This window comes from Tetranychus urticae, chromosome 1 (genome assembly GCF_039701765.1).
Source record: "Tetranychus urticae isolate SD_2017Ah chromosome 1, NJAU_TeUrti_SD_1.0, whole genome shotgun sequence".
Taxonomy (NCBI): domain Eukaryota; kingdom Metazoa; phylum Arthropoda; class Arachnida; order Trombidiformes; family Tetranychidae; genus Tetranychus; species Tetranychus urticae.
Window position 1 is genome coordinate 13,525,163 of NC_142958.1, and position 18,317 is coordinate 13,543,479.

General features: G+C 30.1%; 1 protein-coding gene across 6 annotated transcripts in view; it reads right to left on the reverse strand.

Annotated features, from left to right (window-relative positions):
* The window catches only part of LOC107361236 (protein turtle), a 51,173-nt gene that overhangs the window by 11,952 nt on the left and 20,904 nt on the right, over nucleotides 1-18,317 (reverse strand). Inside the window, exons 8-17 of one of the 6 annotated variants that reach the window (XM_015928009.3) lie at nucleotides 13,047-13,200; nucleotides 11,651-11,762; nucleotides 11,257-11,435; nucleotides 9,637-9,717; nucleotides 8,899-9,174; nucleotides 8,728-8,829; nucleotides 3,790-3,930; nucleotides 2,834-2,915; nucleotides 726-915; nucleotides 469-636 (exon numbers count right to left, since the gene is read on the reverse strand). In XM_015928009.3, the coding sequence (XP_015783495.1) occupies nucleotides 571-636; nucleotides 726-915; nucleotides 2,834-2,915; nucleotides 3,790-3,930; nucleotides 8,728-8,829; nucleotides 8,899-9,174; nucleotides 9,637-9,717; nucleotides 11,257-11,435; nucleotides 11,651-11,762; nucleotides 13,047-13,200 (1,383 nt within the window). In that variant the 3' untranslated portion in view covers nucleotides 469-570. Of the gene's footprint in view, nucleotides 1-468; nucleotides 637-725; nucleotides 916-2,833; nucleotides 2,916-3,789; nucleotides 3,931-8,727; nucleotides 8,830-8,898; nucleotides 9,175-9,636; nucleotides 9,718-11,256; nucleotides 11,436-11,650; nucleotides 11,763-13,046; nucleotides 13,201-18,317 lie in introns of those variants that run through there. The other 5 variants (XM_015928011.3, XM_089266264.1, XM_015928010.3 and 2 more) reach the window with 5 other exon arrangements.

Genomic DNA, 18,317 nt, shown 5'->3' on the forward strand with positions numbered 1-18,317 from the left:
AAATGAGCCTAATTAACAGAATTATCTTTCTTTTGCTTGCTTTTCTTGTTGATAATGTATAAATTAAAAGACACACCATGAACACGATATTATGACAACAGCTTTTTAAACACTATTAAATAATCACTATGCACAATCAGTAACATTTTGCTGTTAACCCAAATTTTGTGAAACCAGAAAATGGTGATACATTTCAATTAAACCCAAATCACATTAACTAGTAATTAAGCATCAAAAAATATTTTGCCACTGGTAAATGAGAGGGTTAAGGTTTGAGCAAATTTACATCAAAAAATATTAAACAAATAGTGATTAGAGTGGTGAAAATAATGAGAAAATTAATTACCACCAATGGAATGATCATCATTTCAGGATTCAAGGGTTCAACATTTATGGAAAAGGGAAAATATTTTTGGCTCCAACTTTGAATTTTGGTTAACCAAAGCTTTAGATTGCCTTGAAAATCATTACAACCATAATTTACTTAGAGTAATTAACCTAAAAAGTCTTGATTTGTTTAATTTAATTAACCAATTTCTCTATTCAATATTTGAAACAGTTGTGAATGTTTTAGATGGAAATTTTAAATGGCAAAGATTTACGGGTTTCCCAGGTTAACCAGTTGGTAATGTTAAGCTATTGTAAGCAATGGTCATTTGGCATTTGGAATATCACAGAGAATCACAATTAGGGTTAACTATTAATTTGTTTATTAACCAACTTACAATTATCTTAGGCTTGGATGAATTGAGACCAAAATAATAAGGTAATCCATTGAAGGAAAGTGTAGCTGTGGTTGGAGTTGAAAACCGTTGTAAAACAATCTCTGAAGAAGAAGAAGGATTTCCAAAATTTTTTTGAAGTATGGCACTTATGGAGCTATTAACTAAACTTGGTACTCGGCTTTCCTCATATCTTAATTAATTAATTGTTATTAGATCCAGAAGAAGATGAAAAACAATTAGAAACATTAATTAATGAGACCAATATATTCCCATAGAGATTGAAACAAAGCAGTAACCAAGAGAGCAATGGTAACCAATGTAACCACCATGGAACCCAAAAGCAGCAGCAGAAGAAGAGAAAAAAAGAAGAAAAGACAATTTTAATTATTATCACAATCAGAAAAGTTGATTAATAGTAAATTTGATTAATAAAATGCATTGTAAAAACAGCAACAATAAAAGACAATAAAATTAAACAGAAAATGGAAATAAAAATTTGAAAATCAATGAAAGCACAAAACGGTTATTTTCAGCAGCTGATTATGCTTTTTATGCATTATCCATAGAGCATAACATAAAGCTATTTCTAACAATTATCCCTATTAAAGCAAAATTAAATGTTTAAATTGAATTAAAAGCAAGATAATTAAAGTGCGATTAAAGATGATAGTGTTGTATCAAATAACAATCTTACCAAGAAGCTTTCCCGGAGTACCTAAATTACAGATATCCTTTGATTCTGAATCAATCATGTAAGCATGCAAACAATACAAACACAGTTAATAAAGTAAGGCAAAGGCAAGACAACAAAATGAACCTAATAATGTTCAATCCCAGTAAATAGCAATAAAAATGATTAACTGATTATCAGATAAAAAACAAGAAATATTGAATAACTTTCAAAGGCAAACACTTGATTGGCAAAATAGTCAAATTTGGATTTAAATATTTGCCAATATTTTCAATGAATATTATAAAATCAGACTAAACTCAGCAGGAAAAGTTTCAATATTTCATTCACAATTCTGTAAATCAATTGAATAAACTATTATTTAAATAGAGAGAGAAAAAAGTTATTCAAGAAAAGGATTTACATTGAACTCACGGATCTATGAATTATATAGTTGAAGGTATAAACCTGATTATCAACTGAATGTTCAACTAATTTCCAACGTCTAATTCAATTAACATTTGATAAGTTTATTGAAACTGAGTCGATAACAATAAAACATTCAAGAGTTATCATAAGCTCAAAATTTATACAGTTTTTGTATTTCAATTCAATTTGAAATGTAATCTTTTAGCTTTTTCATCCCATTTTGCTGAGCATTTCAGAGTAAACCGAGAAAACAATTTTCACATTCAATATCTGTTATCAGATGAAAGTATTCAATTGAGAAAATATTGATTTCAGGAAGGAAAACAAAAGAAAGATGCAAAAATGAGGGAAACGATTGGAAACGAAATAAGATTTAATTGTTCAATTACCTAATTTTCTGTTGAATTATCATCAATTGGTTAGCATGGAAGGCAAACAGGGAAGAATAAGAAATGTTAGTTAAAGATTAACAATCAGAATTGACTTTGTTTCAAGATTTCAAAGGATAACCATTGTTCAGGAATCTTTTTTTTCCCTGAAAAGACGTTTTCAATGGAAACAAAGAGTTGAAATAACTAATTGAAAAATGTGAATAAAAATATCAACTTTGAGTGTTGAGTTGAAATTGAAAATGATATTCGGATGTGAATATATATTTATAAATATAATTTATAATTCTGATTCTTGTTCATTTTAAATTAAAAAAATTACGAGACAAAACAAAATGTGTTTAGCTAATGATTTGATGAGAAACGAAATGTGTTTTGTTGATGAAAAAAAAGAGTAAAAATGATAAACGGAAATAAAAGCGTAAAACCGGATCTCAACTGATCTAAATTTTGACTCAATTTTGAGCAACTTTCAGTTGAATATTACCATTGAAATGAGCCAACAAAAGAGGTTATTTTAAGTTTAAAGGTCAAAGGTATTGTTACCATGTCATCCTTTTCAAGTCAATTGTTTAAAGTAGTTGTTCAATTGAAAAGCGTTAATGAGAAGCAAAACTTACGACTTAAGAGGCATTGGACTTCCAGCTTGTGAGCTTTGACCATTGGCTACATTCATTATTGGACAGGTTACCATTAAATAGGCTGAAATGAGAGATTAAAAGGTTAACATGAAACATTTGAGTTTGGAAGAAAATTTTCATTTCTATTTTTAAACTTTAACCTGGCAACACAACTATCATTTATTAGCAACGAAAGTTGAGGTAAAGGAGTAACGATAACTTTTGGGTTCATGTAAAATTACCTGAGGCTTCAATTTTGAGAGGTTGAAAGGTAAACAAAATTGAATTGGGCCAAATTAAATGAAAATATTACAACATATTTGTTCATTTTAATTTCATCAAACAATTGTCCATCAATTTTCAAATGTCAACTCAACCATTGTTTAGAGCATTAAATTGATCAAATTGCGTTTCTAGTTTTGTTTTTTATTTTCAGTTTCTAAGGAATCGATTTTAACTAAATTAATTTGTGAATGTTTTAACTCAATAAATGTAAAAATCAGTGAATATGTTTTTATATTTAAAATTTACTATTTACTTTCTGATCAATAGAGAAAATTTGAGTTTAACTTGAAAAAATAAAATTCCCTCCCAGGTTAAGCTTGGAGTGATAACCAAATAAGTTTGCTTTTCAAATGTTGGTTAAAGACGAAACTTGATAAAACAAATAACTGATCAAGATTAAAGTGCAAAGAGATTCAATTTTGCACCGATTAAAGTTGAAAAAGTTATGCCTTCGAACTTTTGATCTTACAAAAAAGTCGAAATTTTTGGGTTTAAAGGATTTTCCAATTTTTAATGCTAAAGTTTTTTTAATGTTATCGTTTGAATGTAAGGTTTTTGTCCTTAAAAAGTCTGTCAAGTGTTTAAGGTTTTTTTGGTGAAACTATTCAAGTTTAAGGTGAATGTTGAGGTTGAGTTTCAGTTGAAAAAATGAGCGAACTTAATCGATTTACCTTTTTCTGCTTTGCGTCTTTTCCGTTCATTACATATCTTAACTGTACAAACTGATAATACTATGGCAGCGATAAAGAAGAGGATACCTCCAACAACTCCAGCAGCAATTGCTTTATCCTTTGAGTGTCTAAAGTTTCCCCCTGAAAATGAATTTTACAAAATGACAATTAATAACTTGCAAAACGTTTACCCTGGAAAGAGAATGATTAATCAATTGAAACAGACAATTCAACGATGACAAAAAGGTAAAACCAGAAAAATTGAAAAATTTCATTCTTTTCAAATAACTGACAATTGAAACAGATTTGAAACATTGATGAATGGTAAAAACTAGTTTAAAATGGTTCCATGTTTTGTATAAGAATGGGTTCGAGTAATGATCAATGTTGAGCCCAGGTATGATGATCATGGATAAGTTATCGTTGGACAGGGAAAATTAAAAGGATTTACTCAAAAGATTAACTGTTGGATGGAAATGGGAAAAGTAAATGTTCATCTTGTTCATCGTGTTTGCTTAGGTCAAGTGAAGGTTTGATTTAACCTGCAGTTGAAGCAATGATGAAAAACTGGTTGAAAAAAGATGAGAAAAATGAAGATGAAAATAACAATTACCAAGATTTTCACAGAAGATGAATAAAAGCAATCAAGGATGAAAGTCAATGAGAGATGATGATTATGATGAGGATCAAGAATGATAAAAATAAGATGAGGATAAAGTGGTGAAGAGTTTTGAAAAGGCAAAAAATCAAATTACTTTGGTTAGTTTGAGATGGATTTAAGGATCATTTTTATCCATTTCAAAGATTGCGACTTTTGCCAACTTTCGTTCAACACTTATCACAATTTCAGTTCAATATCTATTTCATGTTCCATCAACATGATGGCAATCATAAATGATCATGAGAATGGCAATTTAAACTGGAAAATATTTCATTCTCACCTTCAAACAATTAAATTTTTCAACATTTGATTGGTTTTGATGGAAACACTTTTTTCCCTTTCAATTTATTCATTTTGAATAATTTGTTTTTTTCTCAGGGAAAAGTGTTTCAGGATTGATTGAAAACGCCAGATGAAAGAGGTGAACAAGTTGAACAATCTGTAAAAGTATGAAGAGAAACCAATTGAATGTGAAAAGTCGACTGAAAATCCTTACAAGTTGCAATTGAACGAATCTTTATTTTCTTACCTTTTCTCAGTCAACATTTGAAATGCAAAATAGTTTACTGAAAGTAACAACAATTGTGTAAAATAATCGCAGCAAATGCCATCAACAGTCAAAATCATCTCAATAGTTGATCAACTGAAAGTGTTTCAACAAGTTGAATGAGAAACAAGTTCAAGTGAAAAGCGTTTTCATCTTAAATTATTCATTCAATTTCAACAAATCTTGAGATGTTTTTTATTAATTGATTCAAGTAAATTACAATCAAAATTAAAGGATAAATGATGAAAACAAGGTTAAACTCTAATCAAATTAGCAAATGATTTGCATTTAATTTGAATTGGAAAATTTCTAGTTAAAGAAAAGTGGAAAAATTCAATTGAAAAGTTTGAATGCAATACCTTTTGCTTACCAAGAAACAAGGTAATTCAAGTCAACCTTGATTAACTAATAAAATGGAAAAGATCATTTCGAATGAAAAATTGACCTGAAAAGGTAGAGACATCATGGAAAGAGAAAAAAGAATCGAAGAAAAAACTTTGAACAAAAAATTCCGAAAATAATTCTTCTGTTGGAATGAATGGTGAAAATGTTGTCATGAGTTTGATGAGTTTACCTTGCAATTGATGTTGAAAGGTAAAGTAAAAGAGACTCATTTTTGGTTCATTTCATGGTGTTGCGACTTTTGGTTGTTTCTGCTCTCAGACAATTCCAACAGATAATAAGATGTTGATAATTTTTTTGATTGTGATTCACTTTGATACTTATTGTGATCTCATCAATACCATTCAATTCCTTGTTATTGTTGAGTTTTATTATTTGAAATCAATTCCATTCTAGTCTGCCTTTTCCATTGAGGTTATACACATGAGAAACTCATGTTTCAATATGTTGAACCAAGCGATCACAAATCAAACAGAATAAAAATGGACCTCAACAACTGGCTAAATTCAATTTCAACCTTCAATCAATTCAGAGTTTTACCTCTTTTATTCATCATCATTTCAACACACAAAACCAAGTGAATAGTGAACATGAAATATGAACTTTCAACAAGTTCATACCAACAAACCTTCCAAACTCTAATACTTTTGTTCCAATCAATGTTGACAATCAAAAGCAAAACATGATAATGATCTCAATCACAGTCAAAATTAAACTTGAAGAGTTGATTTCAACAGAAAAATTCATTTTCTTTTCAACATTCAATCAGAACTTTTGCAAATTCAGCTCAAAAACAATTGAAATTTTAATCTTTTGCTGACTCGAAACATCAAAAAATCGGACAATTCAAATAAACGAAAATTACTTTTCATCCATTCCCTTGCAATGAGGAGAAAAGATGAAAAACTTTTCCGAAAACTTGCAACTTATAATTCGCTTGATTCCAACACTGAATTCCGATTCAATCCTTTAAGTTGTTCTTGGACAATTAACAGATTTTCAAAGTTAATTTCAAAGGTAGTTTCGATAAAAAGATTCAATTGTTTAATGATGAAAATGAATGAAAGGAAAAGGTGAAAGGATTAAAAATTTAAACTATTTTTTGATGTTAAGTATTGAAAATTGGAAAATTGGTTTGAAATTAATCATGTAAACGAGTCGATAATTGGCTTTTCAATTCGCTTTCCCATTCACCCTGAAAAGTTAAACTCAATGAAGGAAGTAAAAGAACAAGAGAGAAAATCTATTTTTAGAGTTGACCTCATTTCACTTTTCACCATGTTTATCATGGTATATTTTGACATTTGATCGTCTCCATCTTAACTCTTTTCATCATCTCACACCATCTTCATCCAATCACATTATCAAAGCGAAAAACTGGAAAACTTTATATTAGTAAATTGTTGGGAAAAGGAAAGGAAAATGGTGAAAAGAGGAGAAAAAAAAAGTTCTGAACAAAACCAGAAAATATTCTGCTTCTTTTCACCTAACATTTACTTGGAAAGAAACTTTGAAATTGGTAAATTCCCAAAGAGAGATTAACTTGAATATTATTGAATGGAAAAGTTGAAAGATTGAAATATTTTGCCATGAACAAAAACATCGATATTCCGATGAACATGAAAGATAAAAATAACATGAAAAACAACATGAAAGGTAACATCAAGAATCAAAGACAACATTAAAGACAAAAAATGTATCGATAATGAATTGAGAAAAGTGACTTTGAACAATTTGGCAAAAATTTTCTTCGAATATTTTTCATGAGAAGAAAACTTTGACATTCAATTTTACATGAAAAGTTACGGCAATTAAGATGAAGCTAAATTTATCACTTTTACCTCCCACCATTTTGATATTTTTGCCTTTTCATAACAAGTCAATCGTTATCTCATCATGAGGTTGAAGGCAGACTAAAAGTTGAACACAATAAATCTATTTCAAAAACAGCATTTTCACGCAAAGTTAAGGTTTTCATTGAGCGAAGAGGAAAAATTTTCTCACAAAGAAAATTTTCTCTTCCATGTAACTAATATTTGATTATAATAATAATACAAGTGATAACATTGAAAGTCACACAATTCACCTTTAAATTATCATCATTCATTCAAGCTGATTATTTGAACGAGAAAAGTGCAACTGTGAGCAGAAAAAAAAGTAACAGTTTTTATGCTTCATTCAAATTCCCATTCATCCTTTTCCTTTTCTTCTCGTCATTATTTTCACTTTTTTTCATCCACAATTGACACTAGCATGGGTTACCAAGGAAACTTGTTTTTTTTATTCATAATCTTTTTTTGTGTGTCTGTGTTTGCTAACCAATGTATTATCATGAAACCAAAATTGCGTGAATTTTGTTGACCATGAAAAGCATCAATCATTTCGCTTAATATGTTGATGAAGAAAATGCTTCAGTTTTTTCCTTCTTCTTCTTGTCTCAAACATCTCGTTGTTCATCACCCTTCTGGTGCTATTCATGTATTTTTATCTGAATCTGCTTTATTTGCCATTCTTCTATCATGATGAACGTCAGAATTGGTGAAAAGTAGTAAAAATGAATTATTTACCAACAATGATATTGTTGACTTTTTTCAGCTATTTTGTTGCCAACTTCAAATCAGATGATTGGTAAATTAGCATTTATGTTGATCTTTTTCATGGTTTCAGGAATAATCATGTTCGAGATTCGATAACATTGTTTCATGTTTACCTTTTTACTTAATGAATGTTGTTAACACTATTCAATCATAAACATCAATTGAAATCTTTTGTAAAAAAGAACTGAGAAGATAATTTCGGGAATGAAAATTTTCATGAGAAGAGCATGTTTTTAAAACTGAACAATTTTGCTTCAGTAACCAGTTTTAATTGGAAAAATCTTCATAGAATTGATTCTTTTCTAAGATTTAAAAATTTTTGATCAATTGAAATCTTTTGAGTCAAATGACGAATTTGAGAATAAGAATTTTCGATAAAATGAACTCAAAGAATAGGTTTTCGTCGAAATTCTGATTTTGCAAAAAATTTTCATTAACGAGTTTTGATTGAAAAAATCTGTTCAGAATTTATTGAATGATTTTCTTCTAAAATTTGATTAGACCTTTCTTCAGCATAAAACTGAAGCTCTTTGCCATGAAGATTTCAGCTCCATTGGAACGAATACATTAGAACAAAATCAACTGATAAAGTTGAGGTCATCGTTTCAATTGATTTGATCATGTTATCAAGTATTGAACTTGGAGTGAAGTCAGTATGTTTTAACACAAACTGTGATTCTGCAAATGACTTGACTCCAAGTGAGAAAGTGATGGATAAAGAAAATGTTTACCTGGAACTTCATAACGAATCTCTTCACTTGGTTGACCAGCACCAAGAATTGAGTGAGCAAAGACTCGAATTGTATAGACATCACCAGGTTTAAAAGTTTTAACTAAACAGCAGAAAATGGCAAAAAGAATTTATGAGTTTAAATATTTTTTCACTCCCAGTGAAGACAAACCTAAATAAGAAGTTTCCTTGGCAATGGGTCCCCATATCTTCCAAGCTCCTGCTCCTGATCCGGAGCCAATTTTATATTCAATATAATAATAAGCGACTGGAACTGTTTTATTGGCCGGCGATAGCCATGAAATAGCATGTCCTTGAGCAACTCGAGTAACAGTCACATTCCGAGGTGGACCTGGCTTGGGTCCTGTTGAAGGTTCAGTTGGAGGTTCAGCAGATGATTTCATGTCCTTCTCATTGGAAGCCAAAGAGTTTTGAATATCACTTGCTTCTGTTTGTTTGTTTACAGTTTATTGTCAGTGACGGTCAAAAAGTCAAAAATTGAATAACCATTAATTAACCTCTCAACATTCAATTGAAATTCATCTCAATAGACGGTCAAACATTTGACCAAAAAAAAGAAGCTAAATAAATAACAAAACATGCGTAAACTGAATCAGTTTTCATGCAAACAAACAAACAAAAAGCAAAGTAAACAAAATGCAAAACTTTTCGCAACCAAAATCGTTTAAATTGAAGCTTGGCTCAAAACTCATGCAATAATTAAAGGTCAAGATTCGAAAAATTGACCGAAAAATAAACTCATCAAAATGTCAACATAAAAATAAAAAAAACTCCAAGCAAAGATATCGATATTAAGTTTCGAATTAGGTGATAAAAGAAAATGAGAAAATTCTGATCATGCATGAGCCAAGCAATTCTTTTGGAACAATGAAAAAGTAAATATTTTTACCGGTTGATTTGAACACTGAAGGAATATAAGTTGACCCATAACCATCGGTCGGCATTCCCTGGCTATTGGTAACGTCCAGAACTGAAAGAAAAAGTAAAATGTTGAAGTAAATAAAATAGAAAAAAATGTCGACTCTTTAGAAGAAATAATTTTTGGAATAATTTTCACTCCCAGTTTTGTGAGACACTTTTTTGCACCCAATGACAATATCGAATAAAAGTTAAACACTAATCTGTAAATAATTCATTAACTTTTATTAACACAAACCGATAATTCAGACTTATTTTGATGGAGATTATGGGACAATGATTATTATACCAAACTATTGACCATTGTTATTATCATGGAAATGCTTTATCATCGTAATAAAAATATTTTTTTGATGATTCCATGAGTTTTCCAATCATTTTGCTGATATTTGTTTCACCTAAATCATCAAATAGTTGCTTTGTTTACAAACTTAAAGATGATCGTAATGACAATCATAACATTGACAGTAACAATTGAGATTAAAATGGAAGCAAAAATTGTAAACTTTGAGCCTTTTCTTGCCTGACATGAACAAAATGAATCTGAATCAGGAGAAAAATCATTTTAATCTGAAATCAATTTTGAAACCTTTTTTTCTGATCAAAGCGATAACACTTTAAATGGTAAATTGTGCAAAAACAAAAGTCAAACAATTTACACCTTTTTTTGTATAATGACCATTTTCAGTGTTTTTATCATGCAATTGGAAAAGGGATGAAAAGTTAACAGGAAATTGAATTTCTTCATCCCAACCGGAATCCATCATAAATCAAAATTGGACAACAGAGGATGAAAGATTCATGGTGTGATGAGATGATAAGGAGAGAGAGAGAGAAGACAAAGTGAAATGAATTCAGTCGATGAACATGGCAAGATAAACAAGAGATGAACAAAGGTGTTGCTGGAAGAGTCAAGAGGCTTAACACTGGCTGATGGAAACCTGGCAAGACTAATATTACCACAAGAGCTGAAAGAATGATGAAAAATGGTGAAAGAGAAAAGATGATATTTTTTCCTTCCATCTTCTGAATCAAGCTGAATAATCACTTTGCTCTTTAAGAAGATGTAATGCTCACTGTCAACTGCAAATATGATAACATTTTTTTCTTCTTCTTCTTCTTCTTCCTCTTCTTCTGGACTACTTCTTCCCTCAATTGTTCAGAGAGATTGAAAGATGATGAGAATCGAGAGAATCATAATGTTGCTGCTATTGTTGATGATGATGATGAGAAGGGAGGAAAAATGATTGGATGGTAGACTGAACATTGGTTACGTTTTATGTTCATAAATTCACTTGACCGTGTTAACTGTTATTGAAGTTTCAACAAGGAATTGACTTGATTCGTTTATATATATCATTATATTTAACTTGTTTGTCTTTCAGTACTGAGTAAACACAGTGAATCTGGTTCAACGATGAGAACAAGATGAAAAGATGAATTATCAGTTGAAGACAAAAGAATGTAAGGAAAATGATCATTTTGTGCAATTAAATTAATTAGCAATTGATTTTAGCAAAAGTCGATATTTGGGTGCAACAAAAAAGTGTCAGTCACTTGCGAGTTAAAGTTTTTTTTCGTTGATCGTTACCTTTGGTTTTGGCTTTGACAACCAATGAAGGTAAACCTTCACCGAGAATGTTTCTCGAGTAAACTTGAAATTCATATTCAGTATCTGGTTGAAGATAATATAATGTAAAAGTTGTTGAGCCTTCAGGATAAACTCGGATAGTTTTCCAATTGGTATCACCAGTGTCAACCATTCGATACCTGATAAAAGACGAGAAATTAAATTATCTGTGGACGAAGTAACCTCGAGGCTCGAGTTTGCAAGTTAAAGATCAACAAATTAAAAGCAAAGTTCAACATTTGATAATTCAATGAGAAACCATTTGCAAATTTTGTTTAAAGGCTAAACTGAAAGGTAAAAGGTTTGGAAAAGAAAATTGGGAAAAATTGAAAAATTGTTTCATCCATTTACTGACCATATCACGTAAGTTTGCTCATATCCACCATCATACGATGGTTGCCATGTAATTGTAGCTGCAAAGGCACTTGTATTGACGGATACATTTGTTGGTGCATGAGGTGTTGTACCTGGAAGAGGAACAGAAAAGTTGAGTTACTGTTTTTGCCAAAAGAATTGATAAACAATTTTAAAATTGATCATTAAGTTTTGATGAAACAAACAGAAACACTAGATAATGATAACATGATACAACGTTAGTTTACATTAAAGTTGTTTGTACAAGCATTTCATTATTGAGCCTTTCATTATTTTCATCAGTATTATTAATATTTATCTATTTTCTCTCTTCCTTTTTTGCACTCCCAGAGAATTGATATTTACTTGAATAAACTTGATTAAAATGAGCATTAATGAACATTTAGGAGAAACAAATACGTTAATGATGCTAATATTATTTCGTATTTAGTTTTTTCTCTCCTCGAACTTTTCCAATAATAAAAATGAAACTTTTCCCTAACCATTAGATGAGCATTTCAAAAGAGAAACAATGTTTCATGATAAGGACGAGAAACAAAATAATCAACATTTCCATCAAAACAATGATGGAATATAAATTTCAAGATATTCTTCGAAATTGAAACAAAAATTTATCGAAGAAAAATGAAGAAAAATTTCGAAGACGAATTCAAAATATTTAAAGACCAATAATTGAGTAAACTTGATCTTGCCATTTCTGGTCAACTAAGAGATCTTGAGTTTCGTCTTTTTACACCTGGTTCATGTTATCTGAATACTTGAAGACATTAAGTTTACTCAGAGCTCATTTTGATGAAAGTATTGAAAATGAAAATTGGCTTTCTATAAGTTTTAAGGTTAACTGAAAATCACTACTAAGCCAGGTGAATATTGAATAAAGTAAAGCTCATTAACTATTAAAGGTGAAATTACAAAAAAAAAATGTAAATCCATAATTGAATTGAACCTTTCTTTTAGGATCAACCTTTGGTGAAAAGAAAATGAGGAAAAAAATACAAATTTAGATAATCGTTAAATCAGTGATTCCAGTAGACTTGAACATGAACATTGATGAGGAAAAATTGACAAGCAAAAAATGTATCATGAGAAAAGTGATTGCAACCAATATTTAAAGTTAATCGTTGAAAGTTCATCTCATGGGAGGCTCATCATGTAGCCAGAAAAGTAAGTGGTAAAGATAAGCCATAATTCAGAGTCAAATAATAGTTTAAATTGATAGTTTCAAATGGATGAGGAAAAATGGTGAAACAAAAAATGAAACAAAAAATGTCTCAACTGTAATAACGAAAATTATCAAAATGAAAAGATGAACAAGTTTCAATGGAAAGCAAATTTCATCTGATAACGAAGTCGATGTTGAACCGGTGAGTACTTACTGTCAACATTGAGTAAGGATGAGGTTACCAAAGTGGCTATTTCATTCTCGAGGACACATTCATATCGTCCATGATCTTCCTTTTTTATTGATTTGAGCGTTAAATTTCCTCCTCTGATGAAGGCTCTTTCCTTGGGTAACTTGGAGCCATCAGCCTATTGAAGCGCAAAGGGAAACAAGATGAAGATAATGATGAAAGAGGCAAAAACAAGGGCAAAATATTAAACCATTAGGGAAGGCAGAGGGAAGGGTAAAGGGATCAAGATTAAATGAACCTGAAGATGATGAAGAGAAAAGAGTAAAAACATTCAAAATTTGGATGAAGATAAAGTCGAGATAAAATGTCTTAACTTTACTTTCTTCTGTCAACCGTAAGAGGAGAAGAAGAAGAAGAAGAAGAAGATGAAAAAAGGAATAACAACTTCTTTTCCATTTCTTCTTGTTCTTCAGTTTCTTCTTTTTCCTTTCAACTCCCAATGAATTCTGCCAACAAAGTATATACAGTTTATCATTTGAGGGAAACAGGGAATGGATAATACAACAAGCGACATTTTCTTCTTCCTTTTTTCTTCTCTGTTTATTTTGTTCTTTCCTTTTCTTCATTTACTCAGCCTGTGAATACATCTTCAACATGAATTATTTCAATGTAGACAAAAGTTCTGAAAATGCTATCAACATTGGAAAATCGTTTTTGTTTCAACTTGATATGTTTAACCTGATCAATGATATTGAAAGGAAAAAATATTCATATTTACTCGATTCTGGAAATTCTCATCAAATGTTCATTTAAAGTTTAAATTAATGTTTAAAAGGTTAGAGGAAAATGTCAAAGGTTAATTTGAATGTTGAACTGAAATTTGGAGAAATTATTTTTTCTCCTCAAAATTGGATTACATTCAATAAACACTTATTGATGTTATTTGATGAATGCTTATGAAAGATGATTTCATTTGTAGAATTGATATTTAAAGGAAATCTTTTCTTCTCATAAAAAAGCAAATCTGAGTCTTGATTATCATCATGAGCATCATCAAGATTATTGTTATAAACCTCTCAATAAGAATGAAGTTCTTGAACAAGTATTCAAAATACTTTTCACTCGAAAAGCTTTCCATTAACCTAGACAATTGATTGATAATCATTTTTCCCTTTATCTTGTTCAACCTTGCAGTTTACATATTGTTCAACTGATGAGTATCGCAACAAGATGATGAAAACAAAAGGTAAATTGAAATTTTGTGAAAAAGTCACTTTCTTGTTCAGATAAATTCATTATTTTTTATCTACTTTGCATTCACAACTTAACTCCACTTAACCTCGCTTGATTATCAACAATACAAATTGTCACACAATTTTCGTTATCCATAAATCTTTACTTGATCCTCTTTTCGCGTTTCAAGTTATAAATCAGAAAAGGTGAGAAGAGATGAGACAAAAAATTGAATGCTAAAAAAGACAGACAAACTCAATCAAACTATTAATTTAACTGTCATTTGTACTTCACTTTCAGCTTGTTCATTGACATTGAAGCATTCAATGAATCGCGATGCAAAGGAAAACACTTTTCCTCATTAAAAATAGCAAAAAAAGAACGTCATTTTTTAGTCAAGTTTACACTAAATTCAAGTGCTTTCAAGATACTCAAGTATCATAGTTGATTGGGAGTAAAAAAGTTATCACGGAATAACCAAAATGACATTCAATGAGTTATCTGGTTCAATGGGTTCATCAAATCAAAGTCGCTAATTTCGTTCATAAAATTATTTATATTTTTAGACCAAATTAGAAAATCGTAAATTGAGATTCTTCTGTAACTTTCAGTTCGAAGCACTTATCATTTACACATTTTACAACGAAAATTGCGTCAAGAGTCGAACACGAAATTTTTGGATTGAAACGAAAAACTCGAATAACTAGATCTTCCAAAAATAACTTGAAATGTCCAGAAGAACGAAATTAATTTAGTTTTTCAAAAAGTAACTTAATGAATGCTAAGTTGAACGAATGCAAAACTTTTGCATGAACATCTATGAATGCATCTTAAGGTGCTTTTGAATGAACGAGAAAAAGTCAAGAATTTAGATGAAAAAGTTTTCTAAATTGTCATGAATTAAAATTAGATTAAAAGTTGAACTTTGAAAATATCAAAATCGATGAGAGTAAAATTTAAACTTCGAGTTTTCCTTTTTTCGCAGTTGAGTAAATGCTGCAAAGTTTCACCATTTTCACTCTTTTTAAATCCCAAAATTTATCAAATGAAAAATATCATTAAAAAGATGAAAACAGAAACAGATAAAGTAGAGTTTACAAGCAGCTTCCAGTTGTAATTCAATTTCAAGTCCCACCAATCTGAGCAATATTTTTCTTCTCCATTCCTTTCACAGTTACCAAATTTTTAGCCATTGATATTTTATCTGCAATTTTTCTTGCCTTTCCCATAATGAAAGATGAGCAGGGAATAGGAAGCAAAAAAATTACACTGTAAATGCAATGATACAGATTATAACAAAGTTACCAGTTTTTTTGTATTTTTTGCCCTTTTCTGCTCTTCTTCTGTACATTCTTTCAACATCAATCGTTACACATTCTCACATTCACATCATCATTTCCATCGTTTTTCAGTTGCACAGATAAAAGATGAAGAGAAGAGGGAAGAAGAAAAAAGATTCAGTGGAAAATGAACGAAGCTAAAGTTGAAAAAAAGGAGCAACTTGAATCTAAAGATTTAACGAAGGATGAAAGATAAAATGATGTTGATGAGGAATGAACCAAGAGAGAGAGAGAAGAGTTGAAAAAATGGAAAGTTCATTGAAATGGAGAATCAACTGAGGAAAAAAAGACAAAAAAAAGTCAACTAACATGGAATGAGGTAAATGAAATGAGGATAAATGTGATGAAAAATTTGCACCAGAAAAAGGGTTTTATAATGACAGTTGCAGGAGGAGAAAACAAATAAACAAGAAAATTGAAACTGAACTTTCAAGACAATAATCATATTGTAATGTGAAATAAATTACAAGGCAAATGGTTATAAACAAGTGAAGGCAAAAATGGATTCAAATGAAACTTTACATGAGATTGAAGGCAAATCAAATTCAACATCAAATCGACAAAATTTGATGCAAAAATAGATTAAACATTGAAGTGAAAAAGGTTGGGAATCGAGGCCAAAAGATTTGCCGATTCAATGAGAAAATTTGAATAAATTGAAAATGAATTCTTGACTGAAAATATGTTCAATAGATTTTTTGTTTTCTGAAAGTTTTTCCATTTTTTCGATTCTATTTTTAGTGTCACTTTATGAGCGATCTTTTGATTCCCAGAGTCTAGGTCAGTACATTGTCACGTAATGTTGGGTTAACAATGAATATGGTTTTAACCTTAACTGGGTCACATTTTGATTCACAATTTGTCAGATGAAAGAAGGAAAGGATAAAAATAGGACAAGAATTGGCTTTGGGTTAATGATGACGATCATGATGATGCTGATTATTTCTCATTAACATAATGTTACTGGCAAGATGAACATGTAAAGACATTTACGTCAGAACAATGGTTATATTGTCTGTTGTTTTCATCCATCAACTGATATTTACCAAAATACTTTTGTTTCGTTCGCCATCCAATAATATTTACATGCATTATAATCATGATAATGATTATCAATTGAAAATGAACCAATTTTTCAATTATTAATATCAACCAGAGAAGCAAAAAAGTAAACTTCAACTTTCAAAGTAAATATTCATAATCATTCAACTCGCACTCATTCAATTCATCATCTACTGGGAATTTTATATCTACTTTTTGTACGTTTAGAATTCCAGTTTGCTTTTATTGATTAATGAAATGAAATGAAACAAAAAATTTTTAGTTATTTTTGTCTGGAATTTTTTTCACCTCAAATTTGAGATCGAAAACAAATGAATTATTGAAAAATGGAAAAGTAAATTAATAATTTTACTTCATTAAATTGATACAAATTTTATTGGACAATCATTTTTGCAAATATTGCAATGAAACACTTTCAGATTGGGACTGAAATTTTTGCAATAAGAACGAGTATATCAATGGGTTTTATTGCTCAAACTTTGCTCGTGACTTTGCATAAACTTTTATTATCGGCACATAAGTTTCTAAGTTACCTAGTTTGCTCAGTCGTGTATTCAGCTTACCCATTTTGAAAAATCTCTTTTTGATTTCTTGTAAACAGGTTTTCAGACTAACGACAGAAATTACACAAAAATGAAGCCAACATTGAATCGAAATAAATAAGATACGATTTTAGCGATCGTCTGACCAAGTTTAATATAACTTTTATCAATTCACCAAAAACATGAGACATTTCGTGGTTCACATCCCAGCATCGCTGCACAAAACAGACTGAAATATCTTTCTCTTTATCTATTGTCTAAATCTAAATTCAGAAAAGTGTTAGACTATCAGATTTAATATCAACTCTATTGATGAATGCAAATCATCAGATTCAGCAATAAATACCTTGTAACCTGTGTGGAAAAATTATGTTTTAAATTGTTCATTCTTCGTTTATTTGATTAATAATTGATCAATATTTTCAAAGTTGGTCTCTATTGATAGCCAGGGATCAGAGGCTCTTTTGCATGTAAGATAATCCTTTCTAATCCGTCTCGTTCATTTTAAATTTGAGATTAGCCACGAGGCTTTCAAAATAGCTAGCATTGAATTTTTTGAGATTATTTTTGATTCTTTGGTTAATTGCTCGGAATTCTGAGTGACAAATCGACCCGAATTAACACAATTATTTAATTGACCCTTAAAGTTTCAATTTGTGTTAATTTTGGAACTTTATGCTTTTAAAACGCCCCGCAGTGTAAGTTTGAAAAATTATTGGAAATTTTTGTTGAATTTTACGAGCATTTTCGATCATTTCAAAAAATCGTAAATGTTGGATAACTTTTGAACCATAATACGGATCGATATCAGATTTAAATCCAGTATTGACGCAAATCTGATCCCTATTTCCTAAAAATTTCAGGCTTGTAGCTATAAAACTTAATAGGAATTCCAATCAAACTATTTGTAACATAATTTTTCCTCACAGGTTACAAATATCTTTTCGCTTGCATTCGAGTTTTGGATTTGATTCTAATACTACTTCGGTATTTAAAAATGAAAATTACAGAATAGGATAATATTATTGGTGATGGCTAAAACTTTATTGATGTGCCATTCATTAGTCGACTGCGAATGAATGTAATCTCGGCTAAAATGGGCAAATAAACGCATTCAA